Source organism: Brienomyrus brachyistius, unplaced genomic scaffold (genome assembly GCF_023856365.1).
Source record: "Brienomyrus brachyistius isolate T26 unplaced genomic scaffold, BBRACH_0.4 scaffold71, whole genome shotgun sequence".
NCBI classification, from domain to species: Eukaryota; Metazoa; Chordata; class Actinopteri; order Osteoglossiformes; family Mormyridae; genus Brienomyrus; species Brienomyrus brachyistius.
The window spans coordinates 897,121-914,947 of record NW_026042346.1 but is presented as its reverse complement, the minus strand read 5'-3'; the positions used below and the strand labels follow the sequence as shown (position 1 = coordinate 914,947).

The window sequence follows — 17,827 nt, the reverse complement described above, 5'->3', positions numbered from 1 at the left end:
TTCTACATTTCAGAATCAGGGGAATAATATTAAACTCTGAGTACCTGCTTTTTGCCCTTGAATTCTTTTTTGCTTAAATATTTCTCCTCTTCCAGAGAGCTCTATACCAGACATCTCCGTTCTTGTTTTGTAAGATAAAATTTCGAACATGTAGATTATATAATGAGCTTTTGAGCAGACTTTGTCATGCTCCCTGGAGAGCTTTACTTCATCCAGTTTATTCAAGGTGCACCCAAATATAATACAATGTGATTTTATATACAGACATAAACACAACACATTATTATTCCAAAGATGGCGTTTTATGTAACTGAACTTAAAACGTAGCCTTTCTTGTTTATCAATGAATACACTTTTCTCACTAATGCATAAAATCTGCAGTAGAAAATCACCACAGGTAGACAAATACAAATAAACAAAAGTGAATAAATACTCCCTGCTCACTGTAGCCCGCCCTTCCCTGACTGCAGTCCATCCCACAGCCCCTGTCTGCTCCTATGCCTCCCGGCTCCAGCAGAACATGTTGGGGCCGGCGGCGGGATGACGGAGAGCTAGGTTCTGACCCGGCTGCCACAGCAAACCTGCTCCAGGGCCCAGGTGCTGGACTCCAGGAAGGATGTCACCCAGACTCCTGCTCCTGTGGGCTGTTTGTTTATCTCCTCCAAACGTTTCACAGCCCCCCCCCCCACCAGGGCGGATGCCTCACAGCCTTCAGAGTTGGGGGGAGGGGAGCTCAAGAAAGCCACCCCCTACCAGCCAGCTACCTGTCTCCCACCGGCTGACCGCCAATGGAAGTGGGGGAGCGATGAAGACAGCGAGTCATTAGCCCACGTCATGAAGACCGGCCTGTCACTCCTAGGCACCACCTTTGGTCCAAAGCAGACAATTTACATGTGGAGGAGATGCATCATTATCCGGAGCTTGTTAGGAGCGAGGAGAGCGGGGCTGGCTGACCTGGGCCCAGGCACCGCCGCACTCACATGTATATTCATGTGTGCTCCTCTGCTGAGGAGTCACAACATGCTCATGTAAAGGTGCCAGCCAAGCAGCTCTGGCAAGTGGGGCGTTTCTGAAACATGATTGGTCTTCATGGTCATGCATCTGCCAATGGCAATCGAGCCCCACGGGGGAGAGTCCCATGATTTCGGCAGTCAGGGCATTCGGATCTGTGCTCGTGCATCTGACAGTGATAATGGAGTCTGTTTCTAGACCAGTGGTTCTCAAACTCGGTCCTCGGGACCCCCTGCCCTGCTTGTTTTCCAGCTATCCCTGCCCCACACACAAGTCCCAGCTGTCGTTCAGCTTCTGATTGACTGAACACCCCTGATCCAGGTAATCAGCAGTGTGTAGGGCAGGGGTATAGACTAAAAGGGCCACAAAATGTTTGGATTGGAATTCTGGGGTTGAAAGGCTAGTTTTATGGTTTTGTCTATCTATCCCTGACTGAATCGGTCACCCCTGCTGCCTGAATGTCCACAGAGCTGCAGCTTTGATTCAATCTCCTCACTCTCTCTTTCTCTGTCTCGCTGTTTCCATCCTTTCAGCAGGTTGTCCAGACTCTCTAATTAAGGAGGTCCATCACTTCCGGGTCCTTGGTGAAGAACAGGTGAGTTTCAGCTTTTGATCATGCCGCTGTGGGCTGGCAGCTGGGTAGGGGAAGGGGAATCTCTGCACCGGTGAGCGACGGCTCCATCCTGACCACACCCCTGTCTCGTGGGAAATCTGTTTTCGTTCTCTCTGTCAGGTTGCTACATCAAACAGACTATTAATTGTCACATTGGTTTCTCCCCACCTGCCCAAAATGGCATCTTCCATTGTCCCACATCACCTACGACAACCCGAATGACACAGCCCCCCCCCCCCCCCCCCCCCCCGAGGTCTCAGAGCACTTTGCCACCTTGAAATTCTGTGAAATGCATTTTCGGGGGGCTGCTAAAGAGTGCCAACCCATTTCTGTAACTCATTCTCGTGCTCAGGACTCAACCCTAAGCCCCCCAGTCTCCTCCCGCATATCCGTTTACTTTAAAGCCCACAGAAATGCAAATTGTGCCATCAAACGTGACAGGCTTCTTTTATTTCAGAAAAATACGGAAGGCAAACAGAGTTACGCTAAAGCTTGGGCTCTGCGTCAGGCCAGTCGTCAGTGTGGGGAGGGGCTGCCCAGTGTTATGGGATCGGGGAGGGCGTGGGTAGCCGCCGGGACCTGGTGCCCGTTGCCTGGGCTGCCCCTGCCTCTCTTCCTCCGCCTCATTTCCCCTCCGCCAGACAGTGAGCCGAAAATCCTTTCCAAGGCTTCAAGGGCGTGTTTTTGTGATCGAAGCGGTTATTAATTATGGCAATTAGCTTTCATTACAGACGGGAATTTGCATGATTATTTTGCGTGGCTCTCGGTAGACCTGCGTGTATTCGATGGCTGCGATGCTGCGGAATAGGTGTGTTGTCAGTTTGTTGGCGTGTCACCGCCGAACCGTTGGCCATGTTAGTGTGGAGTCTGAGCTCTGACTTGCCAGCTGACTGTGTTTCCTCTATGTACTCGGAGTTTTTGAAGATGCTCTCTCTCACTGTCTCTCTTTCTGTCTCTCTCTCTCTCTCTCGCTCCTTCCCGCCCCCTCTTCCCCGGCGTCAGTATGAGCGGTACCAGCGCTACGCCACGGAGGAATGTCTGCTGCAAATGGGTGGGGTCCTGTGCCCCACTCCGGGCTGTGGGGCAGGACTTCTTCCTGAGGATGGCCAGAGGCGGGTTCAGTGTGACCCGGGCCGCGAGCTCGGATGTGGGGTACGATTTCCACGCCGGTGACCACATGACCACCAGATGCGACGTGGTAATGATATTGACCGGCAACAGGAGCTGCTCTGTTAGTCTCCTGGTGATCCTCCCCTTGGTGATCCTCCCCTTGGTGATCCTTCCCTTGGTGATCCTTCCCCCCCCCCACACACTCTTTCCACGACCACCTTCTCACCAAGCTGCTGTCGAACGTGGTGACGTCTTCCCACCCCGCACCCGGCCCTCCATCATTCCGTGGGAGATGAACGCAATCAGGCCGCTATTAAGATGTAATTATGACACGGTGTGTGTAATGTTCTCTAATTACGCAGTCGATTACCAAGCGGGGCGTAGTTCGCCATCCATCAGGCCTGATTGATTGCATGTTTTGGAAACACAAATATTGTCGCCGCGGGGAAACAAAATAGCATCTTGCTACCCCAGTGGCTGCTTGAGCCCCGGGGCCCATGCTGGCCCCCCATTCATGGAGCTCAGGGCCCCCGGCCAGGGGCTTGGCAGCAGTCCCACCCGCTCATCGCCTGGCCACCAGCTGATCCTGCATCTTCTCCTCCTCCTCCTCTTCCTGTGTCTGCTTTTGTTTTGTCGCATTCCAGCTTATATATAGCGTTGTGGTGTCTCGCGCTGAGACTTGCTCTTAATCAGCAGTAATTGCATCATCAAGGCAGTTAAATGTGTTCATGTGATACTGCGGGATGAACATATGTCCAATTACTTAATTAGATAGGGAGATACTGCATAGGCTTCACACTGGCGGGGTACAGGATGCCTCAGCGAATGGAGCAGCCTGCCAATTTGTCTTTAAAGTTCCCCTAAGACCCTAATGATACTCTAATGACCTGTTGTAAGGCTGTTATAGTGTAAGGCCTGCTTGCCCCTCCAGGAATTGAGAGAGAAGTCACATCATCCATCCTGTAGTGTGGATTCTAGACCAGGTGGAGGTGGGAGGGTGGAGTTTGGAGGTCTTGTCCATTGTGGTGCGAGGTCTGCATAAAGGGTTTATTGAAGAAGGGTCCAATCATAGAGGAGTCTCCTGGTGGAAATGGAAGGGGGCCCAATCACAGATGGGTATCCTGGTGGAATAGGAAGGGGACCCAATCACAGAGGGGTATCCTGGTGGAATAGGAAGGGGACCCAGTCACAGAGGGGTATCCTCGTGGAATGGAGGGAGGATAATCAAAGGGGTTTTGATGAGTTGCTGTGGTTTTAAATCTGTCCGGGGAGCTCCCCACACTTGCGCTGTGTCCTGTTACAGACTCCACTTACACAAAAATCGATATGTTGGTCTGCCAATCCATCCTGTTTTTTCCCTCCTCTTTTTCCCAGACGGGTTTAGGTGCCCCTGCTGCAGGAATAAAAGATGAGTGCAGCTTCACTGGGGCTCCAAGGGGGGCACCAGTGTTCCCTGCTGCTTGTGACTTTGGCTGCTATCACTGCTCAGTGGTGTAGGAGAAAGCACAGCTGAATCTTTTAACTCTAGTGGGCAGGGGCGCCACCCTGCTGGAAGCAAAAAGAAACTGCAGGAAATTAAATGTATTTGTGACTAGCAGAGAGGATTGTAGGGAGAGGATGGGTCTAACCAGGGTACATTATGGAAGTTTGCCTAGTGATGCTTTTATAGAAACTAGAAAAAAAGCATCTCTTGTCCAACTTATAATTGAATGGTTAATTAAACAAGATTATGATCCAACTTTTTATCCAGTATAGAGTCACACTGAGTATGAAGCCAGTCCCAGCCAAGATAGAGCACAAGTCAGAGGGCACCCAGGGTTATTTATATTGTGGGCTATTTAGATACCAGTTAGCTCGACTGTGTACAAAACCACACCCGCCCCTCCCCCACAGCGAGCAGGTGCAAGTCCCCGGCCACCGAGAGATTATCCCTGTAGTGACAAAGGTGAGAATTTAGCCTCCACATCCCCAGCACGACCCCTCTGTGATTACACTCATTTTCTCTTTAGGTCTCACCATTGCATAAACAAACCATTCACACACTTTCCTTTGAAAGCAAGTGGGAAAAAAAAAACATTATTTTAATGTAATTTATTTTTCCTTTTTATAGTGTTTATAGCCGAACAGCCGAAATGATATGAAGGTATCGTGTAGATACAATCGCGATTATTATTTAAAGTAAGTAAATATGAAACGTAATGAGCCGCAATTCTGCGCGATTTCTGACTGACCCTGGAGCCGGTGTGCCCGGGGTGGGGGGACCTGGCCGTGCCGTCTGAGAGGAATGGATGAGGTGTGCCCGGGGTGGGGGGACCTGGCCGTGCCGTCTGAGAGGAATGGATGAGGTGTGGCCGGGGTGGGGGGACCTGGCCGTGCCGTCTGAGAGGAATGGATGAGGTGTGGCTGGTTGTTCTTGTTGCTCACTGGAGGGAGGCGAAAAGGAAATGAGGTCAGCAGCCGGCGTGACCCCTCCGCCGCCGGAGCCCCGCTGCGCTCGTGCGTTTTCCACGCTCCGCCACGCCGCCCGGTCTCTCGGCCCCGCCTGGTCAGCTAGCCTGGTTCCATCTAGGCCTGACTTGACCGAAATATCTGCCTCCCCACCACTAGAAAAAAAATAAGATAAACCGGGCAGCAGGCTCCTGTCCTGTCCTTGGGTTCGAGTGGTTGTGCTATTTTCGAAGAGTTGAAACAATGGCCCTGAACGGCGAACATTTCATCACAGGGTTATGATTGCAATAAGCTCATTTCAATGCAAAAGACAAGATGCATCTGTGAAGGAAACTGCGCCCTCCTGAATGAAGCAAGCCGGTGAAGCTGCCTGCATGCAGAAACTGCACGTGTGTAACCGCATAACGATTAGTAGGTGGTTTTAAAAACACAACCTGTGAAATGCAGACATAGGCTGTATATGAGGGCTTCAGTGTGAGGGGCTCCAAGGTGACTGAGTCTTGTGGGTATTTCTTTATTTTCTTTGTCCTGTGTTCACGCCAGTGCCCCTTTCTCCCCTTTTTATTGAGGAGGGGGCCACACCACTGACCCAAAGACAACCTACAGAGCAGACGCAGCCAGGGCTGCCCCAATTCCTTCTCCATCTTGATACAGTGCCCCCCCCCCCTTAGGACAAACAAAACAGTGCCCTCACTGCACCCCCCACCTCGCCACCTCCAGGCTGCAGACTTCAGAGGCGGACGGTGTCACTCCGGAGCTCACGTGATGCAGCTGAGCCAGAAATGTCTAAAAAATAATTCCACGAGGCCGCATAAAGAGGGAACCACCTTATTTTGCCGAGGGAGTCACGACAGGACCGTGCTAGGAAATGGTGGAGGGTTTGCTCCCCCTAGTGCCCGCCTGGCATACCAAACCTCGAGAAGGAAATGTCACACCAACCAGAGCGGTTATGTCATGTGGCCGCAGTTCTCAGAATTTCCTTCTAAGCTTACAGTGCCCATAGTGTGACCTGTTAGTTTTGATTTGAGTAAACTGGCAGATAAAAACAAACCATTTCTTACGAGCTGGGTCATATTCTGTGAGGTTTATGGGGTCGTCATGTTCCATTTTTCTGGGGTCAAATAAAAAATGGGGCATTTGAATCATACGTACGACTCGCCAAATAGACGATCGCAGTTAACATGGACCGTGAATGGATGGTGTCTGAGACATGACCTTGACAGACAACAGGAAGGTTTTGGTGATAAAATCTCATTCGAGTCATATATAGAAGGCCTGAGTACATACTGTGTAATATGTAATATGTCTGTGAGCTCATACCATTGTCCATCTTCTATACCCACAAGCCACATCTTGCAGTATAACTACTTAAAAACATCATTTAATTTTGCACCATGCATGTAATGAGTACCGTACAGTGAGACATCTTAATATAATACTGTGCTTTGTCCTGTTTTGTCTCCTGTCCCTTGTCTTCCATTGTCCATTGCTCCCTATCCTTTGTCCCCTGTCCTCTCCCCTGTGTGTTTTCTCTTGTCTCTTCTGCCGTGTCTCATGTCCGCTATACGCCGTGCTTTTCTCTCTGCAGTTTGTCTTCTGCCGTGAATGCAAGGACGGCTTCCATGAAGGCGAGTGCCAGACCAGGCATCCGGCAGAGGCGGGTGTCGCGCTCCAGGTATCCCCCCCCCCCCTCGCCCCCTTGAGACTCTTTGTAAGAGCCACACTGCATGACAGGTTGCTTCAGCCTCCTCACCGGGGAGCTGTTCTGTACAGTGACACAGTTTGACTGTTGGCACACAACAGATGTGTCACAATACATAACAGGAAGGACAATTTTCGGTAGCATGGATCCACTTAATTATACTTGATTGCAATTAATAAAAAAGTTTCTGATAGCTGTCACTTTGTTACACATTGCTTTGTGTGTATATTGTTCTATATTAGTTATACAAATATTAAACTACACAGACATATGTTCAAGTGTGACCAACTGACAGCAATGAATGATAGTCTCTTGTAATTAAAGAAAGAGCTCTTCCCTCTCAGCAGGTTGGTATGGCAGGTCACAGAAGAGTCCCTGTGGTGGTCACCTGCAGTACCTGCAGTCTGTCTACATTGTGTCATTTTGTATTTTGCATCGCTATTTACAGGCCTAGTAAGTGCACTGCAGTCCTTAGCTCCGCCCACTTTCTTCCCTTTAGTTCCCTCTTATTGTTCCTGTCTTGTCTGCAGGGATACATCGTGGATGAGGACGCAGCACAGCGTGCCCGCTGGGAACGGGCATCCCGGAAGACCATAGAGGAGACAACCCGTCCATGTCCACGCTGCCGCGTCCCCGTGGAGAAGAGCGGTGCGCATCTCGTGTCGCCACACCCACTTCTACTCTGCCACTTCCCGCAACTACTCCACCCTGTTAGACTCTAAGGCACTTCCCCCGATCACTCCATCCACCCAGACTCTAAGCCACTTCCCCCTAACGCTCCATCCACCCAGACTCTAAGCCACTTCCCCCTAACGCTCCATCCACCCAGACTCTAAGCCACTTCCCCCTAACGCTCCATCCACCCAGACTCTAAGCCACTTCCCCCTAACGCTCCATCCACCCAGACTCTAAGCCACTTCCCCCTAACGCTCCATCCACCCAGACTCTAAGCCACTTTCCCCTAACGCTCCATCCACCCAGACTCTAAGCCACTTCCCCCTAACGCTCCATCCACCCAGACCACCCAGACTCTAAGCCACCTTCCCTGACTGCCCCACCTACCCAGACTCTAAGCCCAGATTCTGATCCACCTTCCCTGACAGCTCCATGTTTTTTGTGTGTGTATGTGTGTGTGTTGTCCACAGGAGGCTGCATGCACATGGTGTGCCCCCGAGCCCACTGCAAGTTTGAATGGTGCTGGCTGTGCCAAGTGGAGTGGAACCGGGAGTGCATGGGCAGCCACTGGTTCGGCTGAGCTGGCCGACGCGGCATTGGTGACTTGGGACTAAACAGCCAATGATACACTCAGAAAACAGACATTTCTGGGGATTTCACTGAGTGTATGATCCCTGATGCTGTTACAGAAAGTAACGCACACACGCGGTGTGTGTGTGTGTGTTGCAGTGTGTGTTACAGTGCGTTTGGGTAGGAAATATTGTCTAACATAGTCATATTCTCAGAAATCATGTTGGATCACAAAATGGTATTGAGAATGTACATTTGTCTACACAGTCAAGCTAGAGTTCGTAATCCTCCATCAGCAATTCCTGACTGGCTCTGAAGAATGCTGTAATGATCTGACCCCCGACAAATCATCATCGAATTATTAATGCCAGATATACAGTGGAACCTTGGAACTTCTTGGAACACCTCTTAACTTAACCAATTCAGACTTCGAACAGCTTTGTTGAATTTTTTTTCTATTTGTACCTCGACCGTTCTTGCTGAAACTTGTATGGGTCGAGACCCTTTTGGCTCTACCAATTCAGACCTTGAATGTGTCAGTGGAAAAAAATCGAACTGCAACTCGACCGAAAACTCGGATCACGACAAAACAAAACAGACCTGCTAAAACTTGTACGGATCGAGAAACATCTGTGAATGGGCTGAAACAAATGTGAACGGACCTACTGGGATGCTGATGCCTATGAATCCTTTTCAGTCTCATGGTACCTCTCAACCAAGTTTGACGTAAGAATGCTGTGTTCCTGTGTTCAGTGTGAATTTTTTTGTGCTTTATCTACAGTACATTTAGTGATACAGTAATCATGGCCCCTAAGAAAGTGAGCAGTGATACCAGCAAACCAAAGGGAGAGTAGTGAGAGTAACTGTAGAATTTAAAAAGGAATTTATAGACTTGAAGGTGTTGCACGTGTGTCTGCTCTCGCTTCGGAGTATGAGAGCAGTGCCATTTATTTCATGTTTATTGCTTTTGTGTATGTGCTTTTTCATGTGTGTATGAGTTTTATATTGACTGCCAATGATTTTTATCATTAGGTAGGTAGATAAGTTTAAATAGGCAATCATTTGGGGGTCTGGAATGAATTAAATTCATTTACATTATTTTGTACGGGGAAATTTAACTTGGACATTGACCAAATTGCAACTCAAACAGCCTTCAGGAATGAATTAAGTTGGTTTTCCAAGGTACCACTGTACGTGTGAATTGTTTTGCATGAATTTCAGCAAATGTATTACCTCTGTTTTGGATTGTAATGATGGGATTTGTTCATCTTGGACTGGACTGTAAATTTCTGTCTTGTGCTATGTAAGGAATGAGGGCTTGTCCGTGTTCCTGTTACATCACAGCAATAAAGAGCAGGGAAAGTAGCCTGGTCTCCGCGCTGTTCCTCTGTTTGTCTTCTCCGTGTTGTACCGGACTTTTGTTCTCCTGGACTTCGGCCGATGCTTATTGCCCAGGCCCCCCCACAGCCACCGGTCCGTCCGTCACAGATCCTGCTTGCCATGCCATTGTGCCAGACCCCCCCCCGTCGCAGGCCCCGTGGCGTGTTGCTGTCCGCCCCCCTGGATAGACATGCACCCATGGGGCCGCTCACGTCTCCCATAAATCACCCTTTCTTCCTCCCTCTGGGTGAATCCTTGTCAACACAAGCAGCCGCCAGAAGATAAGGCCCATAAAGCACGCCTCAGGTTTGTGCTGTTTCTTCCCGTTAAACATTAGGTGAGCGCCCGCCTTCGGGTTGTGTAATGAGCTCAGCTGACCTTTACTGCCTGTTGTTTAGGTAAGTGGGGCAGGCTGGGTGCCAGATAAACCATGACCACTCTACCTGTCGGGGTTTAGCTCTCTGCTGCTTCGGGTTTTGCCTTCTTTCCAGGGACAAGGCCTCCCCAGCAGAAGGCGTACCTGGCTGGCCGGCCCCAAGAGGTTAGCTGCTCCAGGGTAGCCCTTTAAGTTATACCGCCCTTCCCTCCTGCGGCGATTGGCATTCCTGAGGAAACCCTGTGCTGCGGAATGCCGAAGCGACCGGAGCAGGCTGGTCATGATAATGCAGCGTTTGGGATGCAGGATCGAGATTCCGAGCAAGTGAGGAGCAGCCGAACGACTGTATGACTTTGCTTTTTGTAATTAAATCCTTGCCTGTTTCATTGTTAAATGCTTTTGGTCCCTGATGTAATATCACATATGTAGTATTGCTGTGGCCACCTGCCATTAATGGGGGGGAGGCTCGGGCTCGGGTGTGCCATGTAAGTTGTGGCAGGCTGTCAAGCAATCTGGGGGGGCACTCTCAGGTGTGCTGACGTAAGACGTCTGTCTCTACAACTGGACCAGCAACCCCTTGGCCCACAGGTATCCAAAGAGCCTCCCAGCAGCAGAGAGGGGGAACGGGCTTGGTGGGCATCATACACCTGTGGCCGCTGGATGCGGGCCGGTCACACCATCGAGTCTGGAAGACCCACAGGTAGCCACGACTATGTTGCACCAGTCCATTTATTTCACGGTTGCCATGGTGTGAAAATTCGGCTCTGGGATCTACACCCCGACCACAGTAGATGAGTAGACCGAACACGTTTGCAGTAGATGGGTACATTGTTCCTGTCACCAAATTACAGGAGAATCCACAGTGAGCAAGTACCAGGGGCTAGCTCAGGATGACAGCGACGTTACAGACGGCTTGGGCAAAAATCCTAACAGAAAACTACTGGACTACTTCAGAGCCATTGGGGCCAGTAACCAGGAAAGTGATGAGGTGGGATGAAGGGCCCAGGGTCTGGGAGGGGCCATTTAAGCATCCCCTTGGTGACCAAAGACGGCTTTTACACGACAGCGCCTGTGATGTCACAGAGCTCTGCGCTCACTCTGTCTTTACAGGTGGATCTTCAGTACCTGAGTGATGTAATTGCAGAGGGGGCGGATCCCAAATCTACAGACAAATATGGACAGACATGTTTGCATGAGGTGGGATGTAGAACTGAATGGGGTCACTGCTCTCAGTTTATTTAGCCTGTCAGCCATGTCTGGTTGCTCTTTTGAATTTAATAATTAAACAGCGCTGTTGGCTGCGTGTGTGTGTGTGTGTATATGTGTGACAGCCTAGTTGATACTGAGCAAAACACATCTGGGACAGATCTCGCGGGCCTGGAACGTGGATGTGATGCGCTTCTTCCTGGAGAAGGGAGCCGACATGCAGCAGGCGGACGCCTACGGGGTGACTCCTCTCCACGTGGCCGCAGCCCTAGACTATAAGGAAATGATCTGCTTCCTGCTGGAGATGCGAGGTCCGCAGCAGGATAGGAAAACACTGCATCCAAAGAGCACAGAACACCTACTTAATTAGAGCTATGATGAATAAAAATAAAGTAAAATTTTCTTAAATTGTTTGGTACTTTATCATTTCTAATCGTTTGTGGTCTCATTTTTGATGTCCGACCTAGCAGTTGAGTTGGTCGCCACGACGATGGGCTGTGTATGTGTGTGTGTAATCATGTATATATTACATCATGGGGACCACAGGTTCTCACGATGTGAGTAAAAACCTGCAACTTCTGTGTATGCAATCATAAAACTAAAAATGTGAAAAGTCTTGTACTTTGGTTACTTAAGGTTATGGCTGGGTGGGGGTTAAAGATGTCATACTTAGGATTAGGGTTACCCCCTTAGAAATTAATGGAGAGTCCCCACAAAGATATGGATACTTAATGTGTGTGTGTGTATAAGACATATCCTCGTTAATCTGTTTCTGCTTTGCTCACCCATTCCCCCTTGCCCCTCCCACGGCCTCTGTCCCGTGAAGCTGACCTCGGTGCTCAGACCTGCACAGACCTGCAGACGCCGCTACACTTTGCCGCTAAGAACGATGCCACCGTCGCCATCAGGCTTCTGCTGCAGCACGGGGCCGATGTCGGCGCCCGCGACCACAAGCAGAGAACGCCGCTGCAGCTGGCGGCTAACCGCGGTACCTTCATAGCGTGTTGCGTGTAGCGTGATTGCATGCCTCGTTTTACACACGATGCACTCTTGATGTTTCCGTGTCCTCCTCCCATCCGCAGGCCGCAGCGAAGCTGCACGGGTCCTACTGGAGCTCGGGGCGGACGCCGGTGTGCAGGACTCTGACGGGCAGCTCTGCATCTCCGCTATGATTGACCAGATGGCTCCTGTGGTAAGCAGGGGTCGGACTCTTCCTTGCCTTTGCTTCAGTGAACATGGAAACTGGGACTTTCGTGTCGCTCTGCAGCTCATCACAGTTTTCAGAGAGTTTATGGCTCATTTATTGCCCGTTTCCAGACTCCCACTCTTCCAGCAGTCCTGCTGTCCTTCATTATATTACCATGTCATTCAAGGCCCGTTTGGCACTCAACCAGTTCCACTTGACAGACCGGACAACTCGACAGCAGTTTTATTACCTGCACCTGCTGGAACCAGAACCGGCCCGGAAAGGGAGCTCGTGTGACTCGGATGGTAAGTGGCTTCACTCGCTCCACTGAGCAGAGCCTGGCCCGTTTAGCTTTCCGCCCTCTGGTGATGCACAATGTTTGTCGGGTTGTTTTTCAGGGAGGATTGTGAATGAACCGATGCCACCGGTAGGCCAATAGGGGGGTTGGGGGTTGGGGTGGGGGGAGTCACATGTTCCTGGTGCTCCATCCCAGATCTCGCTTCGACAGCTGGAGTTCATCGTGCAGAAAGGGAAGCTAGACCTGATCATGCACCCAGTGGTGCTGAAGCTGATCACGGTGAAGTGGAACCTGTACGGCAGGTACGTCTTGCTCGGGGGAGGGAGGCTATGTCTCAGGTCAAGATGGAAGAATCTGACCCGCTAGAGATGTTCATGGATGAATCGAAGTCTGGCAAGGGTGGGGCAACAAATTTGGTGGGGGTTCATGCTTTGGGGTCAGACATATCCAAGGACAAGTGTGGAGCAGGATATTTTGGTAAAGCAATAAAGAGGAAGTACCCTGTTCCCCTGAAGAAAAAGCTGCAGCTTTATCTGGCATGCCATCTGAAACCCCTTCATCTGCCGTGAGTAACACGGAAGAAAGGCTCAGAGATAAATCGTTCGCTTGGCCTTCCTTCTTCGGTTCTCTTATCTGGCTCCCATCTCAGAGCATCGGGGCTGGCCGGCCTGAGGGTATCTGAGAGGTCTTCACTGATACAACACTCCATTTATCCTTTTTATTTTACAGAACTGGTGCCTGGATACTGTTGATTTTAAATTTCCTGTTCATCGTTTCCTGGACAACGGTTGCCATTTCAGTGTCCATGGTCCGAGATGAGGAGCATCCTTATGTTTTTCCTGAGGTGAGGAAGGAAGAAAAGATGGGACCCCTGAAGGAGAGTGGGGAGGAATGATTATTGAGAAGGGGGGGAGATTGACAAGAAAGATAAGGGAGCATGGCGTGATCTTGTAGTGAAAAATCAAAGAAAGGACAATCATGAGAGAGAATGAACAAAGGGCTAATCGATGAGGACAGAAAGGGAAGGCAAGTGACCAAACTGTCACCACCAATGACACATCCCCTCCTCCTTTCCACCTCCCTTTACTCCATGGAGGACTGGTGGAGGGTCCTGGTGGTGATTCTCGCCCTGGGGCTCACTGTGGCAGAGGTCTCCCGGGAGGTGGCCGAACTGGCTCGCTCCCACAGGAAGCTGCAGAGGTGGAGCAGCTGGCTTGAGCGCCGCGTCCATGACGACCTGCGCTGCGTGCATCCCATGTGGCCCCAGGTCAGCACCGTTTGTGCTGTGTGTGTCGCGTCATATGATGGTGCGGCTCCAAAGGATCTGAAGACAAACGTCACAGCAGCTGCCTATGGCTTTTTCCCTACAAACCCATTTTACAGTCCATTACTGTAAAGAGCACTCTCCGCTGGTCACAGTTACCTTCTCAGCTGACTTCTTGCTTAAATAAAGTATATGACAAACCTTATTGAGCCTCTATTTCACTTTAGATATACCAGGAAAAAAAAACATCAAGGGTCTGAGGTATAATTAGTAGAGACTGAGGAGCTTTTCATTTTCCTGTTTGGAAAGGAGCAGCACTTCCTGGAGAAGCAAATTGAATTTGTCAGGAAAATGAAGCCGGACTACTACCGAGATCTCTGGTAAATGACCCAGCATGCTCCTAGGTGCTCATGTACGCCTTTCATCTGCTGTCAGGTTGGCTTTTATCTTGCCATCTGTTTCCACGGTAAATTGTCCGTGTCAAGAAGTTCATAATCTGCATCTTTAAAATATTTCCACAAGAGTGACAGAACTTTAAAACGCTTCAAGTAGGTTCATTTGCGACACAAATGGATCCATTTTGAGGTTTAGCTTATAACTGAGGTATGTTAGTCACACCTGTCAACTGGTGTTTTTTTTTTTAACAGGAATGTATTTGATTGGCTGGTGTACGTGCTGCTAACGGCGGTCTTTGGAATCCATGTGGCCGACGTCCTTATTGTTGAGACCGCACTGCGAGAGTACAGCCTCCGCCTCTTCGCCGTGACCATCATCTTCCTCTGGCTACGGCTGATGAAACATGTCAGGGCTTTTAGGTAACCATGGCAATGCCGCAAAAGTGATTCCCTGCCAGAGCCTTAAGGTAACCGTGACGACAGTGGGATAGAATCATCAGGTATCCACTCTCCAGATGGCCAGAGCCTTCAGATCACCATGGGAGACTTTGTGTTTTTGACTCCACGGGCTAATTCACCACTGGGACTCTCCATCCTTCATCAGAGGAATCCTCAGCAGTCTAATTAAATTCATCGCCTTTACTCCCATAATTACATCTTTACTTATTCATTGCTGTAAGACATTAAAGATGCTGTTTTCTTAAAAGTGACATGTTTGTCTAATACACATCATTGTGGTTTTGCACTGGAGGGATGTGAAAGTGCATGTAGTTGTGGGATGTACTGACATCCTGCACTGTGCTGTGTCATCAGGGAAATGGGCCCATTCATCGTGATGCTTGGCAACATCGTCGGTGACGTCCTCCGGTTCCTCTTCTTGTACGTGGAAATCTTCATTCCCTATGCCTGTGCCTTCTGGATTATATTCGGAGGTAAGGGGGCATCCAAATAGGTACCGACATTCCACAAGCCCAGTCGGACTGCTGAAGGCATAATCCACCCAGGAAGCTTGCACTCACCATGTCAGTGAGTGGATCCAGTTTTTCCTGGTATCGGTAAGCTGATGGTTCTATCACGCTCCACTTCATTCTCACGCCATGTTCAGGCATGGAGGCTGTACCCAGCATGCAGACAGTCCCCCAACTGCTATACAGTCTGTACCGCATTACACTGGTGGACGAGTATGAGTTTGACGCCATGGTGGCCATGGACGCGATGATGGCCTACCTGCTCTGCGGAACCTTCCTGGGTCTGTCAGCTATACTCTGCGTCAACCTGCTCATTGCACTCCTGTCCGACACCTTCCAAAGGTACGGCGTTGTGAAGCGTGGGCGTGCTGCTGCCTTCCAGCTGGCGTGTCTCACGAGTGTCCCCCCCTCCCAGGGTGTACGAGAATGCTCAGGCCAACGGCGTTATGCAGCAGGCCGCCGTCATCCTGCAGGTGGAGGAGTCCATGCCCTGTCTGAGATCCCTCTGCGACGACCGCTACGTGCAGCGCTGCTGTGCCCCCCTCGGCGAGTTCTGTGACGAGCACTTTGTCACCAATCCTGAACGTCATGAAGAGACGAGGAAGATAGCCGTGGGGGTCAAGGTAGCGTGGGGAGGTGGGAGGTCCTGCTGCTTCCACACTCCCAGTCCTTTGTTGGAAAGATCTCTGATGGCTGTTTCCTGGCCCTTTATTGTAACAGGAGACTCTGGATGAGCTCCTGAAGCTTAACAGGCACATGTCCCCGCTGGACCTGGAGGAAGGGGGTGACAGGAAGAGAAGACCCAGGTGGGTAGTGGCCCAAAGCACCGGGCCTGTTATTGCACGTTACTTTTGTACTAGCCAGAGGCACAGCAGGGGCACGGATCCCCTGACAGATTCTGAGGGCCCAACACTTTACAGGGGCCCCTGAATATGAAAAAATATCATTTATATCATTTAAAGGTCGGCACTGGTGAACGAGGGACAGTGGCTGAGTACTCTCCAGGAACTGGAGATGGGCCAGAACCAACTGAGCCAGGAACTATGCGCACTGACGAAGGACGTGAAGGAGCTCCGAGTTCTATTACAGAACCTGATACAGTCCAGTCAGTACCACCCACTCACAGAACTGCAAAGAATCCCATGGATGATTTAAAATTTCTAGGGAAACACGGCACAAATAGCCGATCAGGACCAGAACCAGAGAACTATTAATCCAAGTGTATTCACTCTGGTATAAGACCGCACAGAAAATACATTGTGTGTAGATAAGACAGGGTTTGCACAGTGTATTATACAGAGAAAGCAGTCAGTCTAGCTCAGAGCCACAGAGAGAATATTAAAACAATGACTCACACCCTCCCTGTTTTTAACAACCACTGAAACCGCAAAGTGCAGCTTCACATAGTGATTTTGGAGTGATTCACCTGGACGGAGCCGACACTGTGTTAACGTTCTCCGCAGGTGTAAAGAATGAGACCACAGAGGATGCCAGTGAAGGAAGCCCCCCCTCACCACGCCTCAATAAACTGGTAAAGAGCCACTGTACCTTCTGCTCTGGTAACCTTCACAGGGTGTTATTCTGCGGTAGCTCCATTTCCAGCCCCTAGACGTTTTGAGTTTTCTATTTGCACTGTAAGCCAGACATGAGCGTCTTGCTAAGGCTGCCAAAAGATAGCAATAATCAGGCTCAAGTAGCAATTTCTACTTTATGTGAAGTGTTTGTTCATTTATGAGGCACCAGGCTCATGTAGAAATGGCTGACAAGCAGTGCATGGAATATAGTGCCCTACACTGGTTGGCTGGTTAATTTAGCCTGTATGGTATCAATAGCCAATAAGCAGTGACATTGCTTCTGAGGTCTGGCATCTCTTACTCCAGGTAACCAGCGAACCAGCGAGCGACACAGACCGTGTACCAAGACATCAGAGACTCTGAGAGCTCCCAGGGTGCAGTGGGTTCCATGTGACACTGGGAGTAGTCATGTGGTCTGTTTCCTGGCCATTAGCCTTCCAGCTCATGATACCCTGCTAGAGGGACCAGTAAAACAGCTTTATTGATGTATCAGTCTTGTTAGGGTCAAAAGTAAAATATAATGTGTATTTATTATAATTATTATTTAGATGACTTATTATGTTATAGTACGGAGCCCCTAAAGTCCCATAAGGTGTTTAAATTTTATTTATTTTTTTAATCGCACAATTTAATTATCTTGTGCGCACGAGATAATAAAATTCACCTTAGAGGACTTGGTATTACAGTAGCCATATTTCCAAAGGTACCCAAAAAATATTTTTAACGGCTCAAGTTTGACATTAAATGTTATCTATCCTTTACCATGAACAATCATGTTTTCTAAGCATAAGGAGATGGAGAAACATAGAAACGGGTTAAATGTCTGCAATGAAACAGATCCAATGACAAAATAGAGTGCTATGGAGTTAAAGAAATTTAAATACTATAATAAAACATTTTAAAGAAAACAAAACAGTTCTGCGTGGATTTCATGACAAGGCGTAGCTCATATTTCAGAAACACGGTGGTTATCTTGGCTATACTTGAATGACGATAGGTATGATTTCAATTACAGAAACGGTACAGATTGTCTTGTTTTAATTAATTGATG

At 49.4% G+C, this 17,827-nt stretch overlaps 2 protein-coding genes across 7 annotated transcripts in view; both read left to right on the top strand.

Moving 5' to 3' along the window:
* The window catches only part of prkn (parkin RBR E3 ubiquitin protein ligase), a 47,973-nt gene extending 38,478 nt beyond the window's left edge, over positions 1-9,495 (top strand). The window contains exons 8-12 of one of the 3 annotated variants that reach the window (XM_049002721.1): positions 1,548-1,606; positions 2,627-2,776; positions 6,771-6,857; positions 7,415-7,532; positions 8,030-9,495. In XM_049002721.1, coding sequence (XP_048858678.1) covers positions 1,548-1,606; positions 2,627-2,776; positions 6,771-6,857; positions 7,415-7,532; positions 8,030-8,139 — 524 coding nt within the window. In that variant the 3' untranslated portion in view covers positions 8,140-9,495. Of the gene's footprint in view, positions 1-1,544; positions 1,607-2,626; positions 2,777-6,770; positions 6,858-7,414; positions 7,533-8,029 lie in introns of all 3 variants that reach the window. The other 2 variants (XM_049002720.1, XM_049002722.1) reach the window with 2 other exon arrangements.
* A 417-nt stretch (positions 9,496-9,912) lies between these two features.
* On the top strand, positions 9,913-17,689 carry si:ch73-193i2.2 (transient receptor potential cation channel subfamily A member 1). Of its 4 annotated transcripts, none has more exons than XM_049002693.1 (21): positions 9,913-10,209; positions 10,474-10,585; positions 10,737-10,873; positions 10,996-11,082; positions 11,252-11,402; positions 11,918-12,079; positions 12,174-12,283; positions 12,465-12,582; positions 12,676-12,704; positions 12,786-12,877; positions 13,305-13,419; positions 13,672-13,842; positions 14,149-14,219; positions 14,487-14,654; positions 15,048-15,166; positions 15,340-15,544; positions 15,618-15,825; positions 15,923-16,008; positions 16,165-16,307; positions 16,666-16,733; positions 17,083-17,689. In XM_049002693.1, the coding sequence occupies exons 1-21, from the start codon at positions 10,138-10,140 to the stop codon at positions 17,137-17,139; spliced, it is 2,481 nt and encodes an 826-aa protein (XP_048858650.1). In that variant the 5' UTR covers positions 9,913-10,137; the 3' UTR covers positions 17,140-17,689. The 4 variants fall into 4 exon arrangements, 3 of the variants coding, with proteins under 3 accessions (XP_048858650.1, XP_048858649.1, XP_048858648.1); XM_049002692.1 differs by having other exon boundaries at positions 10,456-10,585; positions 10,737-10,862; positions 10,997-11,082; XM_049002691.1 differs by having other exon boundaries at positions 9,914-10,209; positions 10,456-10,585.
* Positions 17,690-17,827: the final 138 nt, after the last annotated feature.

Bases quoted from the DNA above. Each gene is read 5' to 3' on its own strand.
- si:ch73-193i2.2 (XM_049002691.1), top strand. From the start codon at position 10,138: ATGCCGAAGCGACCGGAGCAGGCTGGTCATGATAATGCAGCGTTTGGG. The intron at 12,878-13,304 runs GTACGTCTTGCT...TTTATTTTACAG, and splicing joins AAGTGGAACCTGTACGGCAG to AACTGGTGCCTGGATACTGT. The intron at 15,826-15,922 runs GTAGCGTGGGGA...TTATTGTAACAG, and splicing joins AGATAGCCGTGGGGGTCAAG to GAGACTCTGGATGAGCTCCT.